Consider the following 22058-nt stretch of genomic DNA (forward strand, 5'->3'; position numbering starts at 1 on the left):
AACTAGTGCACGCATTGTTAACAATGTGTTAGCGGTCGTTGCCGACTCGGGAAGAGATTGGTGGTTAGACAATGATGTTTCGGGCTCAGTGGCGATTTGAGATTTAGGCTTGAAACAACTACCCTGCAGAGGTTGCACGCCGGTGGCTTTATTCGCCATAGGTCTATAAAAGAATTGCTGCCATATGAGTCGGCGCATTCCAAAACTGTGAAACAGGGCTATAGCTAAACATTGCCTAGAGTCTGCATTGCAAGGTCGTGATCACACATTATGCAGATGGGTTTTCCAAAACCAATCGGATCGTTTGTCTTTGGCTGGTTTCCCTCACATGCTCCTTATCACCGTCGCTGAGTCGCTCCTCCGGAAGTTCAAGAGGTGAACACCACGGTTCTGGGTAGAGCAAGAGCGGAGAATGGTGAGACCTGAGGTCGTGCCGTATATGCATCGGGTGGCACACAAACCAAAAAGGTTGCTAACAGACATGGCGTGCAGATTGTTTTGAGAGAAAGAAAAAATTACACCACTCTCCCGCTAAAGGGGACCCATGAGGCGATGCGAAGCCGGAGCACTTGCACGATAGCGTTCCGTTGGCGTTCGTTGGGCATGCTACCGTCCTCGGTCGTGGAACGCGAAGAGGGACGCTACGCGCGTCGTATCTTCCATCTAGCCTGGCCGTTAATTCTCACAGGGCGAGCGGGGAACGCGGTCGACAGGCGGGCGAGAGGGGGGCCAGCGTAGGAGAGGAGAGAGAAGGGGAGGGACGCGCATGCGCTCGAGCTCATCGCGGCGTTGCGCAGGAGAGAATTTCGGCATGTCTAGCCCGCGTTTCAGAGGAAGAGTGGAAAGGGGGAGGGGAGAGGGGGGAGGGGAGAGGGAAAGTGGAGAGGGAAGGTGGAGAGGGTGAGTGGAGAGGAGGTGTGTAGAGAGGGTATGCGCATGAGCAGTAAGGGTGGTCACGCCGCACACCCCGGATTGAGCTCGGCCTTAAGATACTTCGCATCTAAAATTAGACCATTTCCCGCTAAAGGGGGCCAGAGGCGATGCGAAGCCGGAGCACTTGCACGATCGCGTTCCGTAGGCGTTCTTTGGGCATGCTACCGACCTCGCGTCGTGGAACGCGAAGAGGAACGCTACGCGCGTCTTCTCTCCCTCTAGCCTGGCCGTCAGTTCTCACAGGGCGAGTGGGGAACGCAGTCGGCAGGCGTGCGAGAGGGGACAGCGTAGGAGAGAGAGGGGGAGGGGACGGGCATGCGCTGGTGCTCATCGCGGCGTTGCGCAGGAGAGAATTTCGGCATGTCTAGCCCGCGTTTCAGAGGAAGAGTGGAAAGGGGGAGGGGAGAGGGGAATTGGAGAGGGGGAAAGGGGTGATGGGAAGTGGTGAGTGGGAGGGGAGAGGGTAAGTAGAGAGGGTATGCGCATGCGCAATAAGGGTGGTCACGCCGCACACAACCACCACCACCACCACCACCACCACCGGATTGAACTCCGCCATAAGCACGGTGTAAGAAAAATAATATTTTTCTTACACCGTGGCCATAAGATACTTCGCATCTAAAAGGTGGCTGCGACAAGAAGCACGCCAAGTCGTACACAAAATGTGCCACCGGTGTTGTTTATCAATTTCTGCTATCCTGCGGCAAGACGTATGTCGGCCAGACGGGAAGGTGCGTGGATGAGCGTGCGCGGGAACACGAGCTTCCACTAAAAGGTAAAGACGGGGCACATTTGCCGACCCGCTGCAATTCACATAAGTGTGAGCCGTGCTTGAGTAAGATTCAGATTCTGGGTAGAAGCGGCGACACCACGGCTCGAGAATTGTTGGAGGCATTTCATATAAAAGCACGAGGCTCCATGTGCATCAGTGATACGTCATTGTCTCTCTCGCAGGCAGAGAGCAAGTTCGTAGATCACAGGTTGTGATGAGGGTGGTTTGCGCTCTCTGTGTGCCTATAGTTTGCTGCGCATGCCTGTGCCTATACATTTCGTTGCACTATCTCTTGAATAAACAGTCGAAAGGTCGCGCTCCCCTGGACCCCTTCTCTCGTTATTTCATTACGCAAAAACAGCCATACTTTTGTGGCTTGTTCTTAAACATGAACCGACTAGCCTAGCAACGTGTACTTCAGCCCCTCACCTAACCTCCGCTTGCCAATAAAAAAAAGGTAAAACTACTTTAAAATCTCTGACGCCCGACAGACATAGCATTCCTATTCCACACAAAAGAGTATACACACTCTGACCTCCTTTTTACTTTTATTAATTAACCTAATGTCGCTAAATTAACGTAAATTAACTGGGGAACGGTACCTTAAAATTTTAACTTATTTGTTCTCGTGTGTGCGCGTGTGTGTTGATTCGTCTCCCTTTGTCTTTCTGTCCCCTTCGACTCTGCTTCTATTTTAAACTCACTGTGCCTGCCATCGTGCAGAGCAGTCAACTGGAACTACACCTGATTAACCTCCCTACTTTTATTCTTGAGGTACAGGCATTTCCCCTAATTTTAAAACACTGCCGTCAGTAGGCTTCGTTCGGTGTGTGGCACCTTTTGATAAACTCAACAATTACACCAATATATAAAAAAACCAAAAATCAGGGATCACAAGATATAACCTTCCTTGATATATTAGCCATCTGTTCGCTTAGTGTTCTTTTATGTAGCGTACTCTTTTGAAAATGGCTCGACGGCTGTACTGTAACATAATGTTTGTACTTTCCCCTTCAACATACGCATATTAGACTGACGTTAACGACATTCTGTTGTTCAGACTTGACACCTAACTTCTAGCACAATAGATCAATACACTAAAAAATAAAATGATGGTAATTTTTCGCGTTCTCTACCTTTCGTACTCTTGCATTTGTCAGGTTCCGTTTTTTTCTCCTGTCAATACAGTTACTACAAGATCTTCGTTTCTGGTTGTATTATATGCTTATTTTAACTCACCTGACTGCTTTTGAAAAAAAAAGTGCCAGAATTGAGTTTCTGAACGCCACTTATAAACACGGTGCTTAAACTAAAGTATACACGAACGATAGACGTCTTCTACTTCATCGATTGACGCTTGTACCCTGGCAACGACTGAGGAAGTTTGCATTTTAAAATCATGATGAAACACCCATCCTAAACAGCGGTGTTTTGCCCTACAGACATTTAACCGGCCCCATCGCCCAATAGCTGTCGGGTTATGCACAATGTTTTCGCTTGGAAACGATCGAAAGGAACACCTGGACGAGATTTCGCTGCCCTTTTTGCGGGAAGAACCGGAAGCTCTTTAAAAAGTATTAACGTTTATGTTTGCATCTGCGGTAACTCATTTCGCATCACCATGTTGGTTTCCGCAAACGCGGTACCCGAAATGCAGGCAACCATGACACGCTGTGTATTGGAATGAGTGTTCGGGCGAAGGGAAGGCAGAGGAGGGTTAGAGAGGGGGGGAGGGGGGCGCTAAATAACGGCCCGCGTTTCTTTCGAATGGTTTATTGATTCCTCGTTTCCAACGGGAAAAAAAAAGGGTTTCGACTAAACTTTCAGAGGGATCGCGGCGCTCGCTCGAGGCTGGCTCAGTCAACCGCAGCTGTTGCAGCTTTGAACGCCGGTTTCACGCCGACCCCGGGACATGTCACCGGGACAATATCTCAGCCTCGATTCGATCCCCGTCCTCTGAAAGAGCCTGGCAATGCCGTGTCGCGGTGTTTGCGTGGACGGGCGATTTAAACTAGTGTATACAATCATGAGCGCTCGCTTAATCATTGTTACTGTCGGCGCATACACACGAAATGGTTAGTTCTTTTTATCAGTCGTTGCCTTCTCACTGGCCTGCTTTTTTCATTCCCTGGCATCATTAGTCGGTTCGGTGAATCACTGCCCTCCGAAAGACTCGCTGACGTACCTTTTCCTCGTGTATCAATCAATCAATCAATCAATCAATCAATCAATCAATCAATCAATCAATCAATCAATCAATCAATCAATCAATCAATCAATCAATCAATCAATCAATCAATCGTGTGTTTTTTCGTGTCGCTACGCGAATGGACTTTATGAATATGTGATAGCCTTCTTGGCTTTACTGACTGACACGAACTGCGTAAGTCTTCTTTTATGTATTTGTTTTTAATTTGGGGAATTTTTCACGAATTCTGTTTTCTACGAAAAGGAGTAGCCGGCGCTATATAAAAGCGCTAACACCTTCTAAACAACATATAATTTAAAGAAAAATCAATCAATCAATCAATCAATCAATCAATCAATCAATCAATCAATCAATCAATCAATCAATCAATCAATCAATCAATCAATCTGATAATTGTAACACTTTGCGTTGGCTTGATAATGGGTAAAGTGCGCTGCGCACTTGCCCACTACTTCAGCCACAGCTCGACCAACCTTTCTAATTTAAGCCTTCGACGAACCCTTCTTAATTTTTAGTTCACTTTATCACTGCACTGTCAGAAACCTTACTGCTTTTACTCGCAAAGTCAACAGCTTCTATTTCGTTCTCTGTATCTCACTTTCAATGGTACATTCAGTCATCTGTACAGTTTTTTCTTCTTCTTCTTCTTCGTTTTCGTACCTGACTATCCAGGCTCTAATTTCCTTCTTGTGTGTTGAAGCAGCGCCATAACCAAACAGGAAAAAAAGACAGATGCGAATAAATCGCCTGCAGTCAATGGTTAGGCTGCAGGAGTAATCAGTTGTGTGTGTGTGTGTGTGTGTGTGTGTGTGTGTGTGTGTGTGTGTGTGTGTGTGTGTGGTGTGTGTGTGTGTGTGTGTGTGTGTGTGTGTGTGTGTGTGTGTGTGTGTGTGTGCGTGCGTGCGTGCGTGTGTGTGTGTGTGTGTGTGCGTGTGTGCGTGTGTGGTGTGTGTGTGTGTGTGTGTGTGTTGAGATGGCAGGGAATGTAATAGAAATAATAATTCAAGGCCAACAGCGCGAACGCAGAACTTGAACGCCGTCGCCATTTTTTTGGCCTCTTTGCCACTGTGTTTGCGTTTTCGTTAGGGCTCTTAGTTTATATATGACTTACCAACTAGCCCACAATCAGCATCCTGTCTAACAAAAGCTGAATAGTGCGTAATAAGTTCCTTTCATTCCAACCAAAAGTTTCATTATAGGTGCACACGCGCGAAACGCCGGGAAAGTCGGTTCAGTCTTAATCAAGGCATATATTAAAACTTTTTTATTCTCGTTTGTGGTTGCTCACATTGATAATGAAAATTCAGTTCGCAAAGTTATCCGACCCACTAATATTTCACAATCGCATTTATCTTGGTCTAGATCATTGCTTCATTCCTGTTGCTACATTATGATAACAAATACTGTAAGCAAAAAAAATGTGAAGCAAGCAATCAGTCACTGCTGAATAAACCTCTTATTAAACTCTCGTAGCTTCTCTTCATACTTTGTTATAAAACGTCACAGTTTCACCGCAAGGGCGAATGAATCAATGCAATAGCGACAAAGTGGTATTTTATGTTATGTTATGTTATGTTATGTTATGTTATGTTATGTTATGTTATGTTATGTTATGTTATGTTATGTTATGTTATGTTATGTTATGTTATTATGTTAGTAAGACTAGCAGCTAACTCCTTTAGGATCCGACCTCGCGTAACTCTACAAAAACGTTGGCGTAAGTGAATAAGGCCGCTCCAGGGAGCGAAGCAGTTTTCGTGCTGTCTGTCGCCTCAAAGCGAAGTTAGCGGTGAGATCATAGCACGTACAAGGATAGGAGATGTCTGTTTATATCTGTCGAGAGAGCGCGTGCGACCGTGCCCTTTTGCCCTTTTGATGAAAGTTCCCAGTTGCCGCCCAAGAGACGCAGCCCCGCCTCACAGGCACCCCTTCATGCTCCTTCGCCTGACGGTGCCGGCCGGCGCGTTTCATCTCTGCTTGAGTCGCGCCCGTATGCAGCCATCGAAAGTTTTCGCGAGCACATAGAACATAGCGCGCGGCAATGTTACCGATTTGGACTTTATACAGAAGATCACGGCGACGGCATAAACGCGTGTCGAGTATCCATATACTCGCTAGCCCAATAAAGAACCGTGGTATCTGCGATGGGTAATGTTGTAATGTAGCTGAACGTTCATTTTGAGAACGCCTTTCTCCGTCCCGTTTTCAGACTGACGCTGCCATGCTGTACGACGCGGTGAAGCTTTTCGCCCTGAGCCTCATCGAATGGAATGGCGGGAAAGACGCAGCCTTTCCAGCGCTGGACTGCAGAGAGGACAAAGTTGCTGACGACAACAACACCGACGAGCTTATTGCGGTGATGAAGAAGGTAAGCACATTAGAGGTTTGAGAAAAAAGAAAGCCAAAAAGTTTACATTAAACTGTTCATTTATCCATTCCTGTACGAACACTCTTGAACAGGCAGACTGAACAGGACGTACGAATTTAGCTTTGGAATCGGGAGATATGGTTTTATCGGGTAGTCGTATTAACGAAAAAAAAAACATTAATGCACCAGGTAAGAGAAATTGCACCTTGTTATTCATCGTTTCTGTTCACCGTCAAACGCATAGCTCGTTAATTCCTGTCCATTTCTAACCATACTGTTGCAACATCTCTGATGTTTTTTTTTTCTTTTTTTACTTTTTCAGTGATATCAGGTGCAGTCGTCGCGAAATGCGAAGTGCTCATGCCTTGTTGCCGACGACGTCTGTGTTCATTGGCGACGTCTTGATGTGGCGTCATGAACTTGCTTACTTTATTCCTGCACTTTATAGCATTTACGTGACCTGGCATGCTGAACGTTACGTCAAAATCTAAGCGGATATCGCATACGCTTGAGCACCATTTCCTTAGATCATACACGCATGATATCAACATAATTTCACCGCGTAAAGCAGCTTGCATAGTCTATAATTACCTGCCGTCGCTAGCGCATCCGGGGAGTCAGGTGTTGGGGGGGCTTCAACACCCCCCCCCCCCGGAATTTTTCAATTTCGCATGTGTATCCACGCACACATACAAACGCACGCACGAACAGAGCCCCCCCCCCCCCCCCCCGAAAAAAATTTCTGGCTGCGCTACTGGCTGCCGCATCATCTTCTATGTGAAACGAATGTATCGTACTGCTATTCTCGGCGTCACAACGTTACTGTTACCAGTACGTTACACTCACGAAAATTATAATAATTGCTGGAGTTATTATGAGAAACGCTGTTGTGGAGGGGCTCCGGGAATTGGAAAACCCGGGGATATTTAACTTGCACACAAATCTGAGAACACGTGCTATTAGCATTTTGACTCCATCGAAATAGGGCAACCACGGCCGGGATTCGATCCCGCGACGCTTGGGTCAGCAGTCGAGCACCATAAACACTAGACAACGTCGACTGGTACTAACGAAAATGTCTCTGCAGATGATGGCCCATTGCATTCGCGCAATTTTCGTTAGGCTGTTACGGTGCTTCAAACAGCTCGTCATGTTTGAAGTGCACAATCGTCGAAAAATATACCTGATTTTGTATTTTGAATTTACAGGTCAATTTCGATGGTCTTACGGGAATGGTGAAACTTGACAGCAAGGGCGTTAGAGCCGACATTAAGCTCTACGTGAGCGAACTTGGAATGGATGGACTAGAGGAGGTACGTGCTATTCTGTTTTAGTAATAATCACACAAATGCATGGGAACAACGCAGCTGTTGAGTGTGCAAATACTAATGATTGCACAGGTTCACCATAAAAACACATTTGGCAGCGTAATAAGAGATCCACTATAACTGAACAACACTTCAGTATACCCAACCACTTAAAACGTTCAACTTATAGTAAAGCATGACAAAAAAATCTAAAAGCGAGGAAAATGAGATAAACCAAAAAGAAAAAAGATTATGGGGTAAAATGATCATGTTCGAGCTGTTCCATCAAGCAGTCACTACGTTCTTCTAAACTCTGAAAAAAAAATACAAAATTGAACCGTGTTCAGATATTTTAGCTTTCTTTTAGAGAAAAGGAAAAAGTGAACTACGCAACCAACTTATCAGTCGTAAAGGAACAGTGGAACAACCGTCCCTTACCGAGGTAGACAATCAGAGGTACACATATTTGCATAACATTTTATCTGTTGGAATTGTGCCCACCTCCGTTCTTCATCAAAGCTACAGTAAGCTTAATTAGTTTGAGTACATGGCATCAGCGAAATACACTTATGCTGCGGCAAGCCAATATTTCTCCGGAGGCAACATGCACTAATCACGAATTCAATCACTCGGTCATTGTTTATCCGTGCCTTCTGTTACATGCCCCTAAATGGCTGCTTTAACATACTTATAGATTGGAACATGGTCGCCCTCTGCTGGCCTGAACATAACCGAAGATGAAGATGACGACGACGGCGAGGAGGAAGAAGTGCTACGTGTTCTATCTGTTCCAGTAAGTGGAACCATCCGAGCGGTGAACTTTACTGATGCTAAGAAGGTTACTTAATGACAAGTATTTTTTGCTTATTTCTAAATATGACAACAGCTTACATGGATTTCATGGAATTCGTCTCAATGACAGAATGTAAAAATTCACATTAAGGCGAGAAAACTGCTCACATGAGTCGCCAAACGCAACCACCACTTATAAATTAAGGAATGTACCTGGCCGCAATGGAAATGAACTCCAGACGCTCAGATCTTCGCGCACGATTTGTAACAGCGAATACAAGCGCCAAATATGCACAGTTCCTTAGCCGCCGTTGTTCTGGAGAGATAATACATTTTAACTCAATCCAGCCTCTAAACCAACATTATCTCTGCCTCTAATCTAATAACATAATGTGCTCAATGTATACACCACAGTCGCCCTCCGACACCTGGAGTAGCAAGCCAGGCTATAAAGCTGACTAAAATCTCTGCGGTTATAATGAAATATGGCTATCTATCTATCTATCTATCTATCTATCTATCTATCTATCTATCTATCTATCTATCTATCTATCTATCTATCTATCTATCTATCTATCTATCTATCTATCTATCTATCTATCTATCTATCTATCTATCTATCTATCTATCTATCTATCTATCTATCTATCTATCTATCTATCTATCTATCTATCTATCTATCTATCTATCTATCTAATCTATCTATCTATCTATCTATCTATCTATCTCTCTATCATCTATCTATCTATCTATATCCGTCTAGGGCGCTTGATGTACCCCACGGCTATAAGAGGTTCCTCATCCGATGCTCATACACTCACTTTCACGCTAGCCGCCGTTTCGGTCTTCATCCGCCTACTCCGCGCTCTCTCTGTTTTGAGACAGCGCAATATTTCTCCGCTAAGTCCTTTGCATGCATGAATGAGTCAGCAGAAACGTCCGGAAAGTGAGCCAGGTTAAACGCCGCGCCCATTCGTCGTCCACAAAGAGTTCAACGGGAAGTGCTACTGCGTATATTGATTGCGCCGTCAATGAGAATGTCCCACGTAAATTACTCTCTCGGCTAAATTGCTGCCTCGTTCATCATACTTTGTATAGAATTCCAATCGTTCTGTAAGCCGTGCTTATGACCTCGTCCCGCTGGTGCTGCAGTTTATTGCACCCTGCTTACTCCCGTTTGAAAACCTTGAACCCTTCGTGAGACAAGACCTGCGCATTTGTGCCTTCTTTTAGTTTCCTTTCACGTTGTTTTATCAGACCGTCCTGCGTTCTGTTCCTCCAGTTAGTATGGATGCACAGTATTTTTGGTCGTTTAAATTTTGAAGGCACTCAAGGTGGTATTAAATTCCTATCTTCCGATTTCGCGTTTCTAATCACCCCCATCTTGAAGAGTAGGCAGGACTTATGTGTTTAGCAGTGGCTCGCAAATCACGTTTACAGGCAGCTAAGAGAAACCCCGGTCTATACATATATCACTTGTTATCTTTATAAATCGCCATCTGGCCACGCGCGATATGCGGTAGTAGTCCTACCATCTAAAGCTACGTTTTAAATAAGTAAACTTGCGCCATCTTTTCATAAGCTATGCGCGAATCCTGAAAGGCACGAGGTGCTGTATCAGCCGTAATTTTATGGCTACAACGCAAAAAAAAAACTAGACAAAAGAAAATGCGTGATGTGGGAGAGCTGAATGTTCGTGTGGTACTAATAAAATACCAAGCAACTCTCCTTGATGTGGTCGCGTGTAGTTGGCTCACTGATCGACCATCAGCACTACATTGAAATGTTGCAAGAACAATACTGCGTGATGTAGAGAATTCGATCACACTTATTACTTATACTAAAGCTATCTTAATCTAATCCTATAAAGCTTAACCGCTGCCGTAGGCGTGTTAAACAGTTACCATAATCACCATTACCTCAAATTGCCAAACACCAATACATTGAACAGAAATTGTCGCGGCACAGATACTGCGTACAGATGATAAATTGTCTACCGCAATCGTTCAATCGTCAGTTTAACTAATGGCCCTAAACAATCTAATGACAAAAATTTGGGTCAAGGCTCAACTGTAGGAACGCGTTAGCACTGAAACATTGCAAGGTTGCTCTGAAATAACGGCCTGAAGGTGCCATAGGTGATAACAGTTGCAATTTTTCGAACATGTCAAATACCACGATGGCAGCGCGTCTGAAACAGCCACCGCAATCACGCCCAACTCAAGTGAAGAAACAAGCACATAGATTTTGGACAGAGTTTACTGTCGCGCCGGAACCACCTACCGATGATGAATTACTGACCACAGCCGTTCAATCGTTAGCTGAACTAATCATCCCAAAGGAGTCGCTGACGAAAATTGGGCCCCAGGAAGACTACGCTAGCATGTCGGGGCCGGTCAAAGTCCCCAGATGTTTTTTTTTTTTTTTTGCTAGCTACGATAACTGTATCGATTGGCAAACGCGGCCGGAAGCGCCTTCGCTGTAAACGCCGATCTCGAGCGCAGAAGTACACGACACCTCCATTAGAGGCAGTCTCATTTATCTCCTCACTGCCGAATGAGCACGCCTGCAGGCTTTCAGCGTGTCTAAACTTCTTCGCATGGTTCAATGTTTGAACCGAGATTTCTGGTTTAAGCGCTGCACCGTCCTCATTAGTATCTTTTGTTTTCACATTCCAAGGACAACCATATTATGACAGTGTTCGTCCACGTAAAGTAGAGTCACGCCCTATATGCCTTGCAACACATTGCCGGTGGCTCTAGCCACCTGCAGGCGTTCATCGTCACCTGGGTCGGACGGCATTACATACGCTGCTTTATGCCATCTTGGAAGGCGCGGCCGAGACCAACTGCTGAAATGCTACAACCAGTCATGGAACGATGGCGTCGTTCCCGAAAGGTGGAAGTCCAGCCGTTTGGTACCGCTCCTCAAACCTGGAAAGTCGCCGCTTGATCTGGCATCATATCGACCCATTGCGCTGTCCAGCTGCGTGGGGAAAGTAATGGAAAGAATGGTTCTGACACGTCTCGAGTGGTACCTAGAGCGCTACAATATATATCCAGAGGCTATGGCTGGTTTTCGAAGAGGCCGCTCTTCTATTGATAATGTCATCGACCTTGTAACCTCTGTGCAACAACAGAAATACCTCAAGCGCATCTCGGTTGCAATGTTCCTCGATGTGAAAGGTGCATACGACAACGTAACGCACGATGCCATCCTCGATGCCTTGGCGAACGTTGGAATCGGTGGAGAAATGTTTCGATGGATTCGAAGCTACCTACTGAGGAGATCCTTCTTCGTGCATACTGCGGAAGGCCGCACCGTTGACCATTACACCACTCGTGGCGTTCCACAAGGCGGGGTGCTCAGTCCTACGTTGTTTAACCTCACGATCATTGGCCTTGTCCAAATTCTACCTCGATCAGTCAACCTCTCTGTGTATGCTGATGATATATGTATCTGGGCTTCAGCAGTGACACGACCCCAGGTACGCGCACGGCTCCAAAAAGCAGCGAGAATAACGTCGATGTACCTCCATGCTCGAGGCCTCAGAATTTCCACCGAGAAGTGCGCCTTAGTCCCTTTTACCCGCAAGCCCATGATCTGGTATCCCGTTTCCATCGACAACGTGAGGCTTTCGTATACGAGACGTCACCGATTCTTGGGCGTCATTATCGACAGAGATCTTTCGTGGAGTGCTCACATCTCGCACTTGAAGAAGAGGCTCACCTCTATCACACACGTAATGAGATTTCTCGCTGGGAAAACGTGGGGCACATCAGTGTCATCTATGCTTCAGCTGTACAGAGCGCTCTTCTTGGGATATTTGCGGTATAGCACGCCCGTGCTTTCCAACGCCGGAAAAACTAACACCCGGGTCCTGCAAAGCATTCAAGGCCAAGTACTGCGCACATGCTTGGGGCTACCTCGGTGTGCTAACACAGTAGCAACGATTGCTATTGCTAAAGACCACCCGATCACGACATATATAACTGTCGACACACTCCGGGCACATGTCCGCTACATATCCAGAGTGCCTGACCACCACCTCGCTAGCTTGCCACTAGAAAGACCAAAGGCAGCGTTTTCCAAGGTTGTTGCGGCTAACCAGCATTCCATCTCGTGGAGATTCTCGCCCGCAACAATACCACTATCTCCGGAGTGGTGCATGAAACGGCCCACTGTGCACCTTGAAGTGCCGGGGATATCTAAAAAGGCAAGCCTGTCATCTGCAGCCCTCAAGCAGATCTCACTGGACCTTTTGCATTTGTCGTATGCTAACCGAATACATATTTACACAGACGGTTCGGTCTCGGGAAGTTCGACAGGTGCCTTTGTGATACCATCTCGATCAATCACCGTCAAGTTCAAGACATCACACGTCACGACATCTACGGGCTCCGAGCTCGCCGCTCTTCGAGCCGCTATGGAGTTTGTTATGCAAGAATCCCCTAGTAGATGGGCCATATTCTGCGACTCCAAGGCAGCCCTTCAATGCGTGCGAAGTCTACGACGTGGAAACTACCACCAGTTGGTGTCTGATATCAATGCAATTTGTCATCGCGCCGCTAATCAAGGACACGACATTGTTTTACAATGGCTGCCGGGTCACTGTGGCATCAGTGGTAACCACCTCGCTGACGACGCTGCCCGATGTGCCCACGATGGAGCGCCCACACTGTTCATACCCTTGTCAAGAGTAGATGCAGCTAGAGAACTTCGTCGCATCGCGCATAATACCACGCTTGCGCACCGGAATTCTCCGCTTAACTCCAATCCTCGCCCTAAGAACCTTGAATCATTACTCCAGCTACAACTCCCATCCAAGATTTCTCGACGTGACGCTACAATGCTGTGCCGGTTGTGGATCGGTGTAGCGTTTACTAACTCATTCAGCCATCGCATTGGCATGGCCGATTCATCCATGTGCGAAAGCTGCAATTGTATAGAGACTACTGAACATCTCTTGTGCCACTGTGCCCAATTTGATGAAGATCGCCGGATTCTCCAGTGTGCCTTGGATAGACTGGATGAACGTCCCTTTAATGAAGCAAAGATCTTAGGAGCCCGGTCGCGCAGCATATCAGCCCAGAAAGCCACACGAGCCCTACTGCGGTACTTGAAAAGAACCCTATTGAGCGACCGCTTGTGAAACTCGGCACTGTGTGTGTGATGTGACATGTGTCTATCCTTCTCTCTCTCTCTTTTACTCCCCTATTTCCCCTCCCCATGTGTAGGGTAGCAAACTGGACGCATTGTCTAGTTAACCTCCCTGCCTTTCCTACATTCCTTCTCTCTCTCTCTTGCCGGTGGTCAAAGCGGCGCCAACACTGCATGGTGGCGCCGACATAGAAAACAGAAAAGCAAACACTGTTTCCAGTACTTGTATTTCCAAAACCAAGTTCATGTTTGCCGGTGTGTAGCCTTGGGGATCTTGAACCATGATCCCCGTGTCGCAACTCCATATTAAGCGCCACTCTATACTTCTGACACAAAATGTTGTTTGCCGGTAAATGCCTTTTCCCTCATCGCAGTGGTTGCAGAAAGTCTATGTTGCGGAGAAAAATAAAGTGAATTAGCTGGTGGTCTCCTTCACACTGTCATAATTGATAAAGGAGGTATCGCATGGTCACGGGCAATACCAACACAACGTTAACACAACAATATTACGTTACTATTAAAACTCATCAGGGGCCGACAACGTGTTCTGTGATGTCTATGCGCAGAACTCAGGCAGATACAAACCGTTTTCTTTTTGTTCTTTTAGAGAACGCACAAGCTTACATTCGACTACGGTACTGACAGCTTAATTGTGACCTAACCCTACCTAACCTAACTTTACCTCGCCTTACTTTGCCTAACCCAAGCTAACCTTGCACCTAAACCTTAAAGGAGCCGTGACACGGTCACGCAACCATTCGCGGTTTCAGCGAGAAAAAGAATTAAATGGTCTATAGTGCCTATGCGTATAGGGGAAATAGACTAAATGAATATTTCAGTGCCAAATAGACCCTAGAAGTCGTCGGCTATAGACCCCGCCCACCGCCGGTGACCGCCATATTGCCATGACCTGTGTGACGTCATGAGCTGCGCAGAGCGGAGCCGCCGTCTTATACCAAAGTTCCAGCCGATGCAAAGCGTTAAATTTCAATGCCAAGCTGAAGAAACCTTGAACAGCTCGATTGCACGCGCAGCTGACCACGGAACAAAATCGTACGCCGGAATACAGACGTCCGCACAGCAAGCACCTTGCATCGTCAGGTCGCTCTCGTGTTTATAAAATATTTAATTATAAGTTAAGTGTTCGACAGAATGCGCTAAAATTCCGCCAGCTTGTTTGTGAACGCGCAAGGATTAACCCACATAACACAGATTGTGATCGAAAATTGGGTGTCATTGTCCCTTTAAAAGTGACTTGCATTGTTTCCCAGCTCAGTGTTTGTTGCTGTGCCCTGCTATCCATTACCGAAACCCTTCTTAAATGCAGGTCAGTCCATTTATGATCGTGAAGGAGGTAGACGGGAAGGCAGTCTACAGTGGCTTCTGCGTCGATCTGCTTGACAAGTTGTCAGCGGAGCTGGACTTCAAGTACGAGCTCCATGTTCTGGCGGACGGCGCACGCGGCATGCCAAACGATACGGGACACTGGGACGGAATGATCGGAGAAGTGATCGCTGGCGTAAGTGCAACCTACGCGTGCGCGTAAACAGAACGGTAACGTTTCTTGTCGACTACCTTTTACCGAGTGTACAACGTACGGCTGAATAGAAACTTGACTGAGCCGTACCTCACGATACCGAGAGTCTCTGCTTCGCACCCTAAAAAAAGTATCGCAAAGCGTTGTATGGATTTCTGGAGTGTTGAGTTATTAACGCAATTAATTATGAATTACCCTTTGTGTATGTTACTGTGTTACATGTATGTATGCGGTCATTGCATATGCCTTAGCCGTCACCCGACACCTGGAGTAGCAAGCCGGGGGATAAAGCAGGCTCCTGGGTTATCGTTACAAACTACTATCTATCTAACAGTTCGAGGTTCATAAAATTTTCACAATAAGATCTATGTTATTGTAACTTATCTTGATAAAAATGAGTTTAAAGTAAAGATAAATTCTGTACGAGAAACATTTATCTTTTCAAGCATGGTCGATTATTAAATAAATAAAATTTAGTAATGTTAAGCAAAACACTCAATACACTTAAAGGAGTCACTCGTAAGATGTCTCAGTTGGCGAAGAAAAAAAAGCAAGGCCGAATGTAGGGAAAATTGGCTCAAATTCATGGTGCAAAAAAATAATAACGCGATTTTAGCATTTAAGGACAGACGAGTAGAGACATGGACGCACGCTGACTCAAAACTGAAGGTTTTAGTGAAAATGGGTGAGCTGATATACATATGTAATCAGAAGGGTAAAAATGAATTAGAAGCATTCTTGCAAACGCTCGCTACGTGGGTGTGGATATGGTGTTGACAAAGGCTCAATACATAAGCGCAAACAAAAAATGTTGCAAGAACTGACCTAATTCTGTCAGCACAGGCCGAAAAACATAAATACCTTGTCGAAATTCTTTCAAAGTCTGCCTTGATGGTGTGACTAATAGACAAATAGGGATTTAGGCAAGTAAGACCCCAGAATTTGCTTTATAACAGCCATGTTTTGAACATTCTCATTACTTGCTGTGCTAAATCAGTTTGTTGTGACAAAGAATGGGCCTACATGAACTTTTTGTGAACAGTGCACGGTGCGCAATTAAACCATTATTCCCAGTTTAGTTTAATGTTCTTTAATAATAATAAATGTTGGGTTGTCAACTCCGAAAACAACGATATGATTATCAGGGACGCCGTAGTGGAGAGCTCCGGAAATTTTGACCATCTGGTGTTATTTAACATGCACTTAAATCAAAGTACACGGGCCTCTATCATTTCGCCTTCATCGAAATGCGGCCGCCGCGGCCGGAATTCGATCAAGCGACCTTCGAGTCAGCGGTCGAGCACCGTAACCACTAGAGCACCGCGGCGGGTAGTTTAATGTTCTTTGGTAAATTGTTTGATTGTTTTAGCCGGTTTTAGCTTGATGTTTACAATTTGACTAATTGAAAAGGAGCAGCTTGCATCACGATGATACCGGACTCTCTCACAAATAAATCACAATCAATTAAAAATAGACTGCTGACCCGAAGGTCGCGAGGTCGAATCTTAGCCGCGACGGCCACATTTTCGATTGCGGCGAAAATGCCCGAAATCCGTGTACTTAGATATAGGTGCACGTTAAGAACCCCAAATTTCCGGAGCCCTCTAGTATGACGTGCCTCATAATTCTATCGTGGTCTTGGGACGTTAAGCCGAGATAATTATTATTAGTAATTATAAACAAACCATAGAGCTAACAGCGGTCTGCTCCCTAGTGAACCATCGTTTAAGGCCAAAAATAAGGTACTCTGAATTATTATTACACACTGAATAAAATTATTTAAATACGGTACGGTACGAAGAACCTTATTTAAAGATCCGGAGAAGTGCCACCCCTTAGGGTGACACCGCGGGCCGCTCCCACGTGGGGACAGTTAGACCTAGCCTAACCGCCGCATCGCAGGCTCTCTGGACAGCCCAAAGTTGATGCTGATATTCCGAGCTCTTGAGGGCCGAGCTCCATTTCTGCTCTGTGAGGTCCTTATCCCCACGTAACGAGGGGCACCGCCAAAGCATGTGCTCTAAATCACACGTTTCCCCGCAGCCAGGGCATTGCGAGCTGAAGTCACTTGGGAATAGACAGTGCATGAAAGCAAGATTCGGATAAGAATTAGTTTGTAGCATCCTAAGGGTCATCGCCTGTGGTCTCGTGAGCTTTTTGTGTGGTGGAGGAAATACTCTTCTTTCCAGATAAAAATGCTTCGGGAATTCATTAAGTGTGAACAAAGTGTCTCGGAACTCTTGAACCCCGCTCTGTGACAAGGCTTCTCCTCCCGCGCGGAGAGTTAGTACGCACGCTTGGGAGTGGGCGATGTCGTTGAGGTTGGTGAGCGAGTCCAAAGTTTGACCTAGGTGTGCCGGGAACCAAATGATTGTGTGCATAGTTATGGTCCGGTTCTTAAGAATGTCATGTGCCTCTTTCGCTATGGAGCCCGAGGCAAACACCCTGACTGCCGATCTAGAATCCGAGTAGATTTGCGTCCTCTTATCATCCAAGAGTGCCAAAGCAATAGCAATCTGCTCCGCTTTAGAAGAAGTGGTCCCAGTCAGGGAGGCCGACGAGATTATTTCACCTCTGTTATCTATTGCGACCACGGCATAGTGAGATGAGCGACCATATTGTGCCGCATCTACGAAGGAGACCGATTGAGGATCATCCTTGATCTTCTTCAGGATCGCAATCGCTCTTGCTCTACGCTTTCCCTCATTGTGCTGCGGATGCATATTGCGAGGGATCGGTGCGACAAGAATATTTTCTCTTTGCTCCTCGATGATTGGATGGCTTCTCTCCTGTGCCAGCACTGGACTGAGGCCCAGAATGGCTAAGATTCTTCTCCCTGCCAAAGAGCAGGATAGTCGAGCAAGCTGGGCTGATTCTTGTGCTTCGATGATTTCATCCAGCGTATTGTGAACGCCTAATTGACAAAGGCGTTCTGTGCTAGCCGTCATCGGAATTAGAGCTGTGCACGGGCCGTATTTCCGAGCCCGAGCCCGGTCCGGGCCCGCTGACTTTGTCGAAGGCCCGCCCGAGCCCGACGGCAAAGGGCTGCGAGCCCGCCCGGCCCGGCCCGACGTACGAAAACACAATCCCGGGCCCGGCCCGGCCCGGCTTTTTGAATGACATTTGAACGAGCATGTAATGCATTTCTATATCGAGCGATTTTTTAACAGAATGAAGACAATTTTTTTTATTGTCCTTTTTACCGGGCTTGGCTGGCAGAGGAAAAACGGAACGCGAGACAGCCGGCGAGTCACATCCACTCATCTTGCGTGCTGCCAGAGTTCGCGTAGAGCAGTTACGAGTAAAGGCCAAACCCCATATGCGCCAAAATGCACGCGACAGCGACGAGCGACGAAAGGGGCCGTTCGCGCGATGTATCGCGTGCTCAAAATCGCGCGATCGCTCGGTTTTTTCACATTTGGAAACCATCGCTCATCATCCGGAAGTCACAAAACACCCGAACCGGATGTACATCAGCGACGTACTAAGCAATGTACTAAGCACATCAGCTGTACACCAACAAATAACGTAATTATTACTCACGTGCATATAAAAAGTACGGCGAGACAACGGTAAACGTTTTACCTACCAACATGCAACAAATATTTTATTTGCATTCCATACCTGCGACAGCGCGGCACTTTTGCTATACAAGTAGACGGCCTCATGCCAGCAACAACGGAGTTCGGTCGCCAAAGCCGTCACGAGTATGGGGTATGCCCATGCAAGCGTCAGATTGCACGAAGGCGATCTACATCGGGTCGCTCGTCGCTGTCGCGTGCATTTTCACTCATATCGGATTTGGCCTTAAATCTATCGCGAACAGTCGGGTGGCGCCGTCACTAGCTCAGGTGGTGTTACATCTCTGTTTGTCGGAGTGCAACAGAGGCAGTGCTTTACCAGCCCCCCTTTTGTGTAAAGTAGCGAATGGAAAGGAAAACCGGTAAAGGGCGGTTGCGTAAAAGGCGCTGCATGCGTGCTGGAAAACAATTCCCGCTCATTCTCTATATTTCGGGCTTGAGTCGGGCTTTGCGCCGGGCCCGAGCCCGGCCCGATAAAACTCCAAGTAGCCCGAGCCCGGCCCAGGCCCGAGGTGACAATACGTCGGCCCGCCCGAGCCCGGCCCGCGGGCCGGGTCGGGCTCGGGCTTTCGGGCTACCCGGAGCCCGTGCACACCTCTAATCGGAATGCACCTTTTGATGTTTTTCTGAATGAGGGTGTTAAGCTTCTTTTTCTCGAAGTTGTGCCAGGTGTGCATGGCCGCTACGTAGATGATGTGGCTCATGAGGAAGGCATGGAAAATCCGGAGTAAATTGTCTTCTTTCAGACCTCCTCTTCTATTAGACACCCTAGTAATGAGTCTGATGACCATTTCCGTTTTCTTTGCAATCCTATCTAAAGTAAGCCTATTGGATCCATTGGATTCGATAACCATGCCCAACATGCGTATGGAATCGACTCTAGGAATGAGGTTTCCATCACGTGTGGTTAGCCTGATATCGACATCTGCGAGTGGCTTCCATCCCCTGGGCTTGGGACCTCGTCTGATTGGTCTATAAAGGAGTAACTCGGACTTACTGGGGGAACATTTTAGTCCCGTGTTTTCCAGGTATGATTCAACCTCATTGACTGCCGATTGGAGACTCGCCTCAACATCTCCTTCACATCCCTTGGTGCACCATATAGTTATGTCATATCTGCAGAGATTGTATGACTAACACCGTCTATAGCAGAGAGCTTTTCCGAGAGGCCTCTCATTGCTATGTTAAACAATAGCGGTGAAACGACCGCTCCCTGCGGTGTTCCTCTCAGCTCCTTTCTCAAGGGACACTTAAAATTGGAGACCTAACAACAAATTATTTAAATAATCGAAAACAATCAGTCTGTGTTGGCAGAGTATTTTCCGAATGAAAACATTTTATTTAAGGCGTACCACAAGGCCCAATATTGAGACCCTTGCTGTCTTGCATATATATTAACGATTTATCTTATTTACCTAAGCTCTCTAACACCGCTCTATATGCGGATGACCCTACTATTTCCGTGTCTGATACGTCTATAACAACCTTACATTTTAAACTAAGCAACGAACTAGAAAGAGTTGTTGAGCGGTGCAAGGTAAATGACCTAATTTTAAACCTTATAAAAACTCAGTTTATGTTATTTAAATCTAATCAGAGGTTGTTGTCATGTGTACCACAAGTAACTCTTATTATCATGAAAACTGCGCGAAAAACATGGACGAAAGGAGCCAAGAACAACCCAAGCGAAACTTCCTTCTTGTCTCCCTTCGTCCGCGTTTTTGGCGCAGTTTTCATGATAACGGAAGACCAACTCGCCCAACAGTCCATTCTTCTTAGTAACTCTCAACGATCATTTAATACCTGCGACGTACTGTGTGTCAGTTCTTAGAATAAAATTAGATCCTAACTTGAAATTCATTGATCACGTTGCATTGATTACACAAAAAACAGCTTTTAGGCATTAGAGCGCGAATCAAAGCACGAGCATAGTTTCCACTACAGGCTTTATTATCATTATACTTTGCGTTCATTCATAGTCATATTACTTATGGGATCACCTCATGGGAAAATAGATATGACGTTTGACTTCTCATCTATTTCACATTAACAGAACATGGCTAGTCGTATCACCACTAATCGTTCATTCCAATCGAATGTATCTACACTTCTACAGGACAACTCTATTCCACCCATTTCTGGTTTGTTTAAATATCGTTTAAGTATTTTCTTTCTTAAATTACTTCACAATCGCCTTCCTCGTGTGTTTAATGAAGTCAGGTTACGAACTGATACGAATTGCACTAGGTTTGCGCACAATCTCGATTCTCTGCTTCCTCTCTAAAACACCAACTATGGTAAAATGATATTTATTTCGCTTAAAATTTGGAATGATCTTCCAATATCACTTAAACAGCTAACTTCTTTAAACACGTTTGAGCATGAATTAAAACTTTTATTTTTTATAAATAGTTTTTTTACGATAGCTTTGATAACCTGCATTTTGATCCGTTTTTTTTTTTGTATAGGTCATTTATGCTGCTTACTTGATGTTTTTTAATGTTACAGATGTTTCCTGTTGCTCTTTGATGTTTTGGTGCTTCTTTTTTCTTTGAATTCGTATTTTATAGTTGTCTCCTGTTTTTGCTGTATACCTTCTCTTTTTTTAAAAAAATTTTTAACCGAGGGTCCCGTTTGCAGTCATTGACTTTGGTACCCTCGGGTGCATATTTGTTTGTAGCAATCATTCGAATTTTAATTAGTAATAAACTGAAACTGAAACTGAAATATAGTTGACAGGGTGGCGTCATATTGCGGATGCACCAAGAACTCTCTCGCCCTTCGATCTAAGCCCTCCAAGAGTGCTGCGCAAACGCCATGTTATATTATTTCGGAGGCCATATCGATTCGGACATTGAGTTTTGCAACAGCTTCAGGCTGGCAGCGCCATCTGTGGATTGGCGTTCAATCGTGTAGACGGCTGCTCTAGTCTCTTTAAGATTGAAGAGATGGCGCTTAAACGTGTTTGCGGATTATTGTTGCAGATTGCAACAATAATCATCTCGCTTGCTTGTGTTTCCTGTCTTGGAAACTCAGCGCTAGTCTTTTTCCTGTCAAGACTGCTGTGTGACGCTGATAGCGCGTAACGCCGTTCGGGACCTGAAAGTACCAGGCTCGCGACGTTAAAGCAAGGAAATATTTCTGTGTGCAGAGTCAACCTTGCTTTGAAAACAGGCTTTTTTAAAGAAAATAATGCAAAAATATACATGATATTTCGGGGTCTGAGGCCTGAAATTTCTACAGAGGGCGGAGGGAGACGTTGTCTCTCGCTTAATTAAGGCAACCCATAGGGTTTCTTTAACGTGAACGCAATGCTGAGTACACGAGCCCATGCGCATATCCACTATGATTGAACTACAGCCGTAAAGGCAAGAAACCAAACCTACGACTTCGTGTTCG

The 22058-nt window shown here is 45.8% G+C and overlaps 2 protein-coding genes across 4 annotated transcripts in view; both read left to right on the forward strand.

The window, feature by feature from the left end:
* The window catches only part of LOC119396502 (homeobox protein slou-like), a 346344-nt gene that overhangs the window by 164594 nt on the left and 159692 nt on the right, over positions 1-22058 (forward strand). The window lies entirely within an intron of this gene.
* The window catches only part of LOC119397580 (glutamate receptor ionotropic, kainate 2-like), a 28535-nt gene continuing 12606 nt past the window's right edge, over positions 6130-22058 (forward strand). Inside the window, exons 1-4 of the mRNA XM_037665004.1 lie at positions 6130-6282; positions 7491-7595; positions 8284-8382; positions 14869-15060. Of these exons, the coding sequence (XP_037520932.1) occupies positions 6136-6282; positions 7491-7595; positions 8284-8382; positions 14869-15060 (543 nt within the window). The 5' untranslated portion in view covers positions 6130-6135. The remainder of the gene's footprint in view (positions 6283-7490; positions 7596-8283; positions 8383-14868; positions 15061-22058) is intronic.

Source organism: Rhipicephalus sanguineus, chromosome 6, assembly GCF_013339695.2.
Source record: "Rhipicephalus sanguineus isolate Rsan-2018 chromosome 6, BIME_Rsan_1.4, whole genome shotgun sequence".
NCBI classification, from domain to species: Eukaryota; Metazoa; Arthropoda; class Arachnida; order Ixodida; family Ixodidae; genus Rhipicephalus; species Rhipicephalus sanguineus.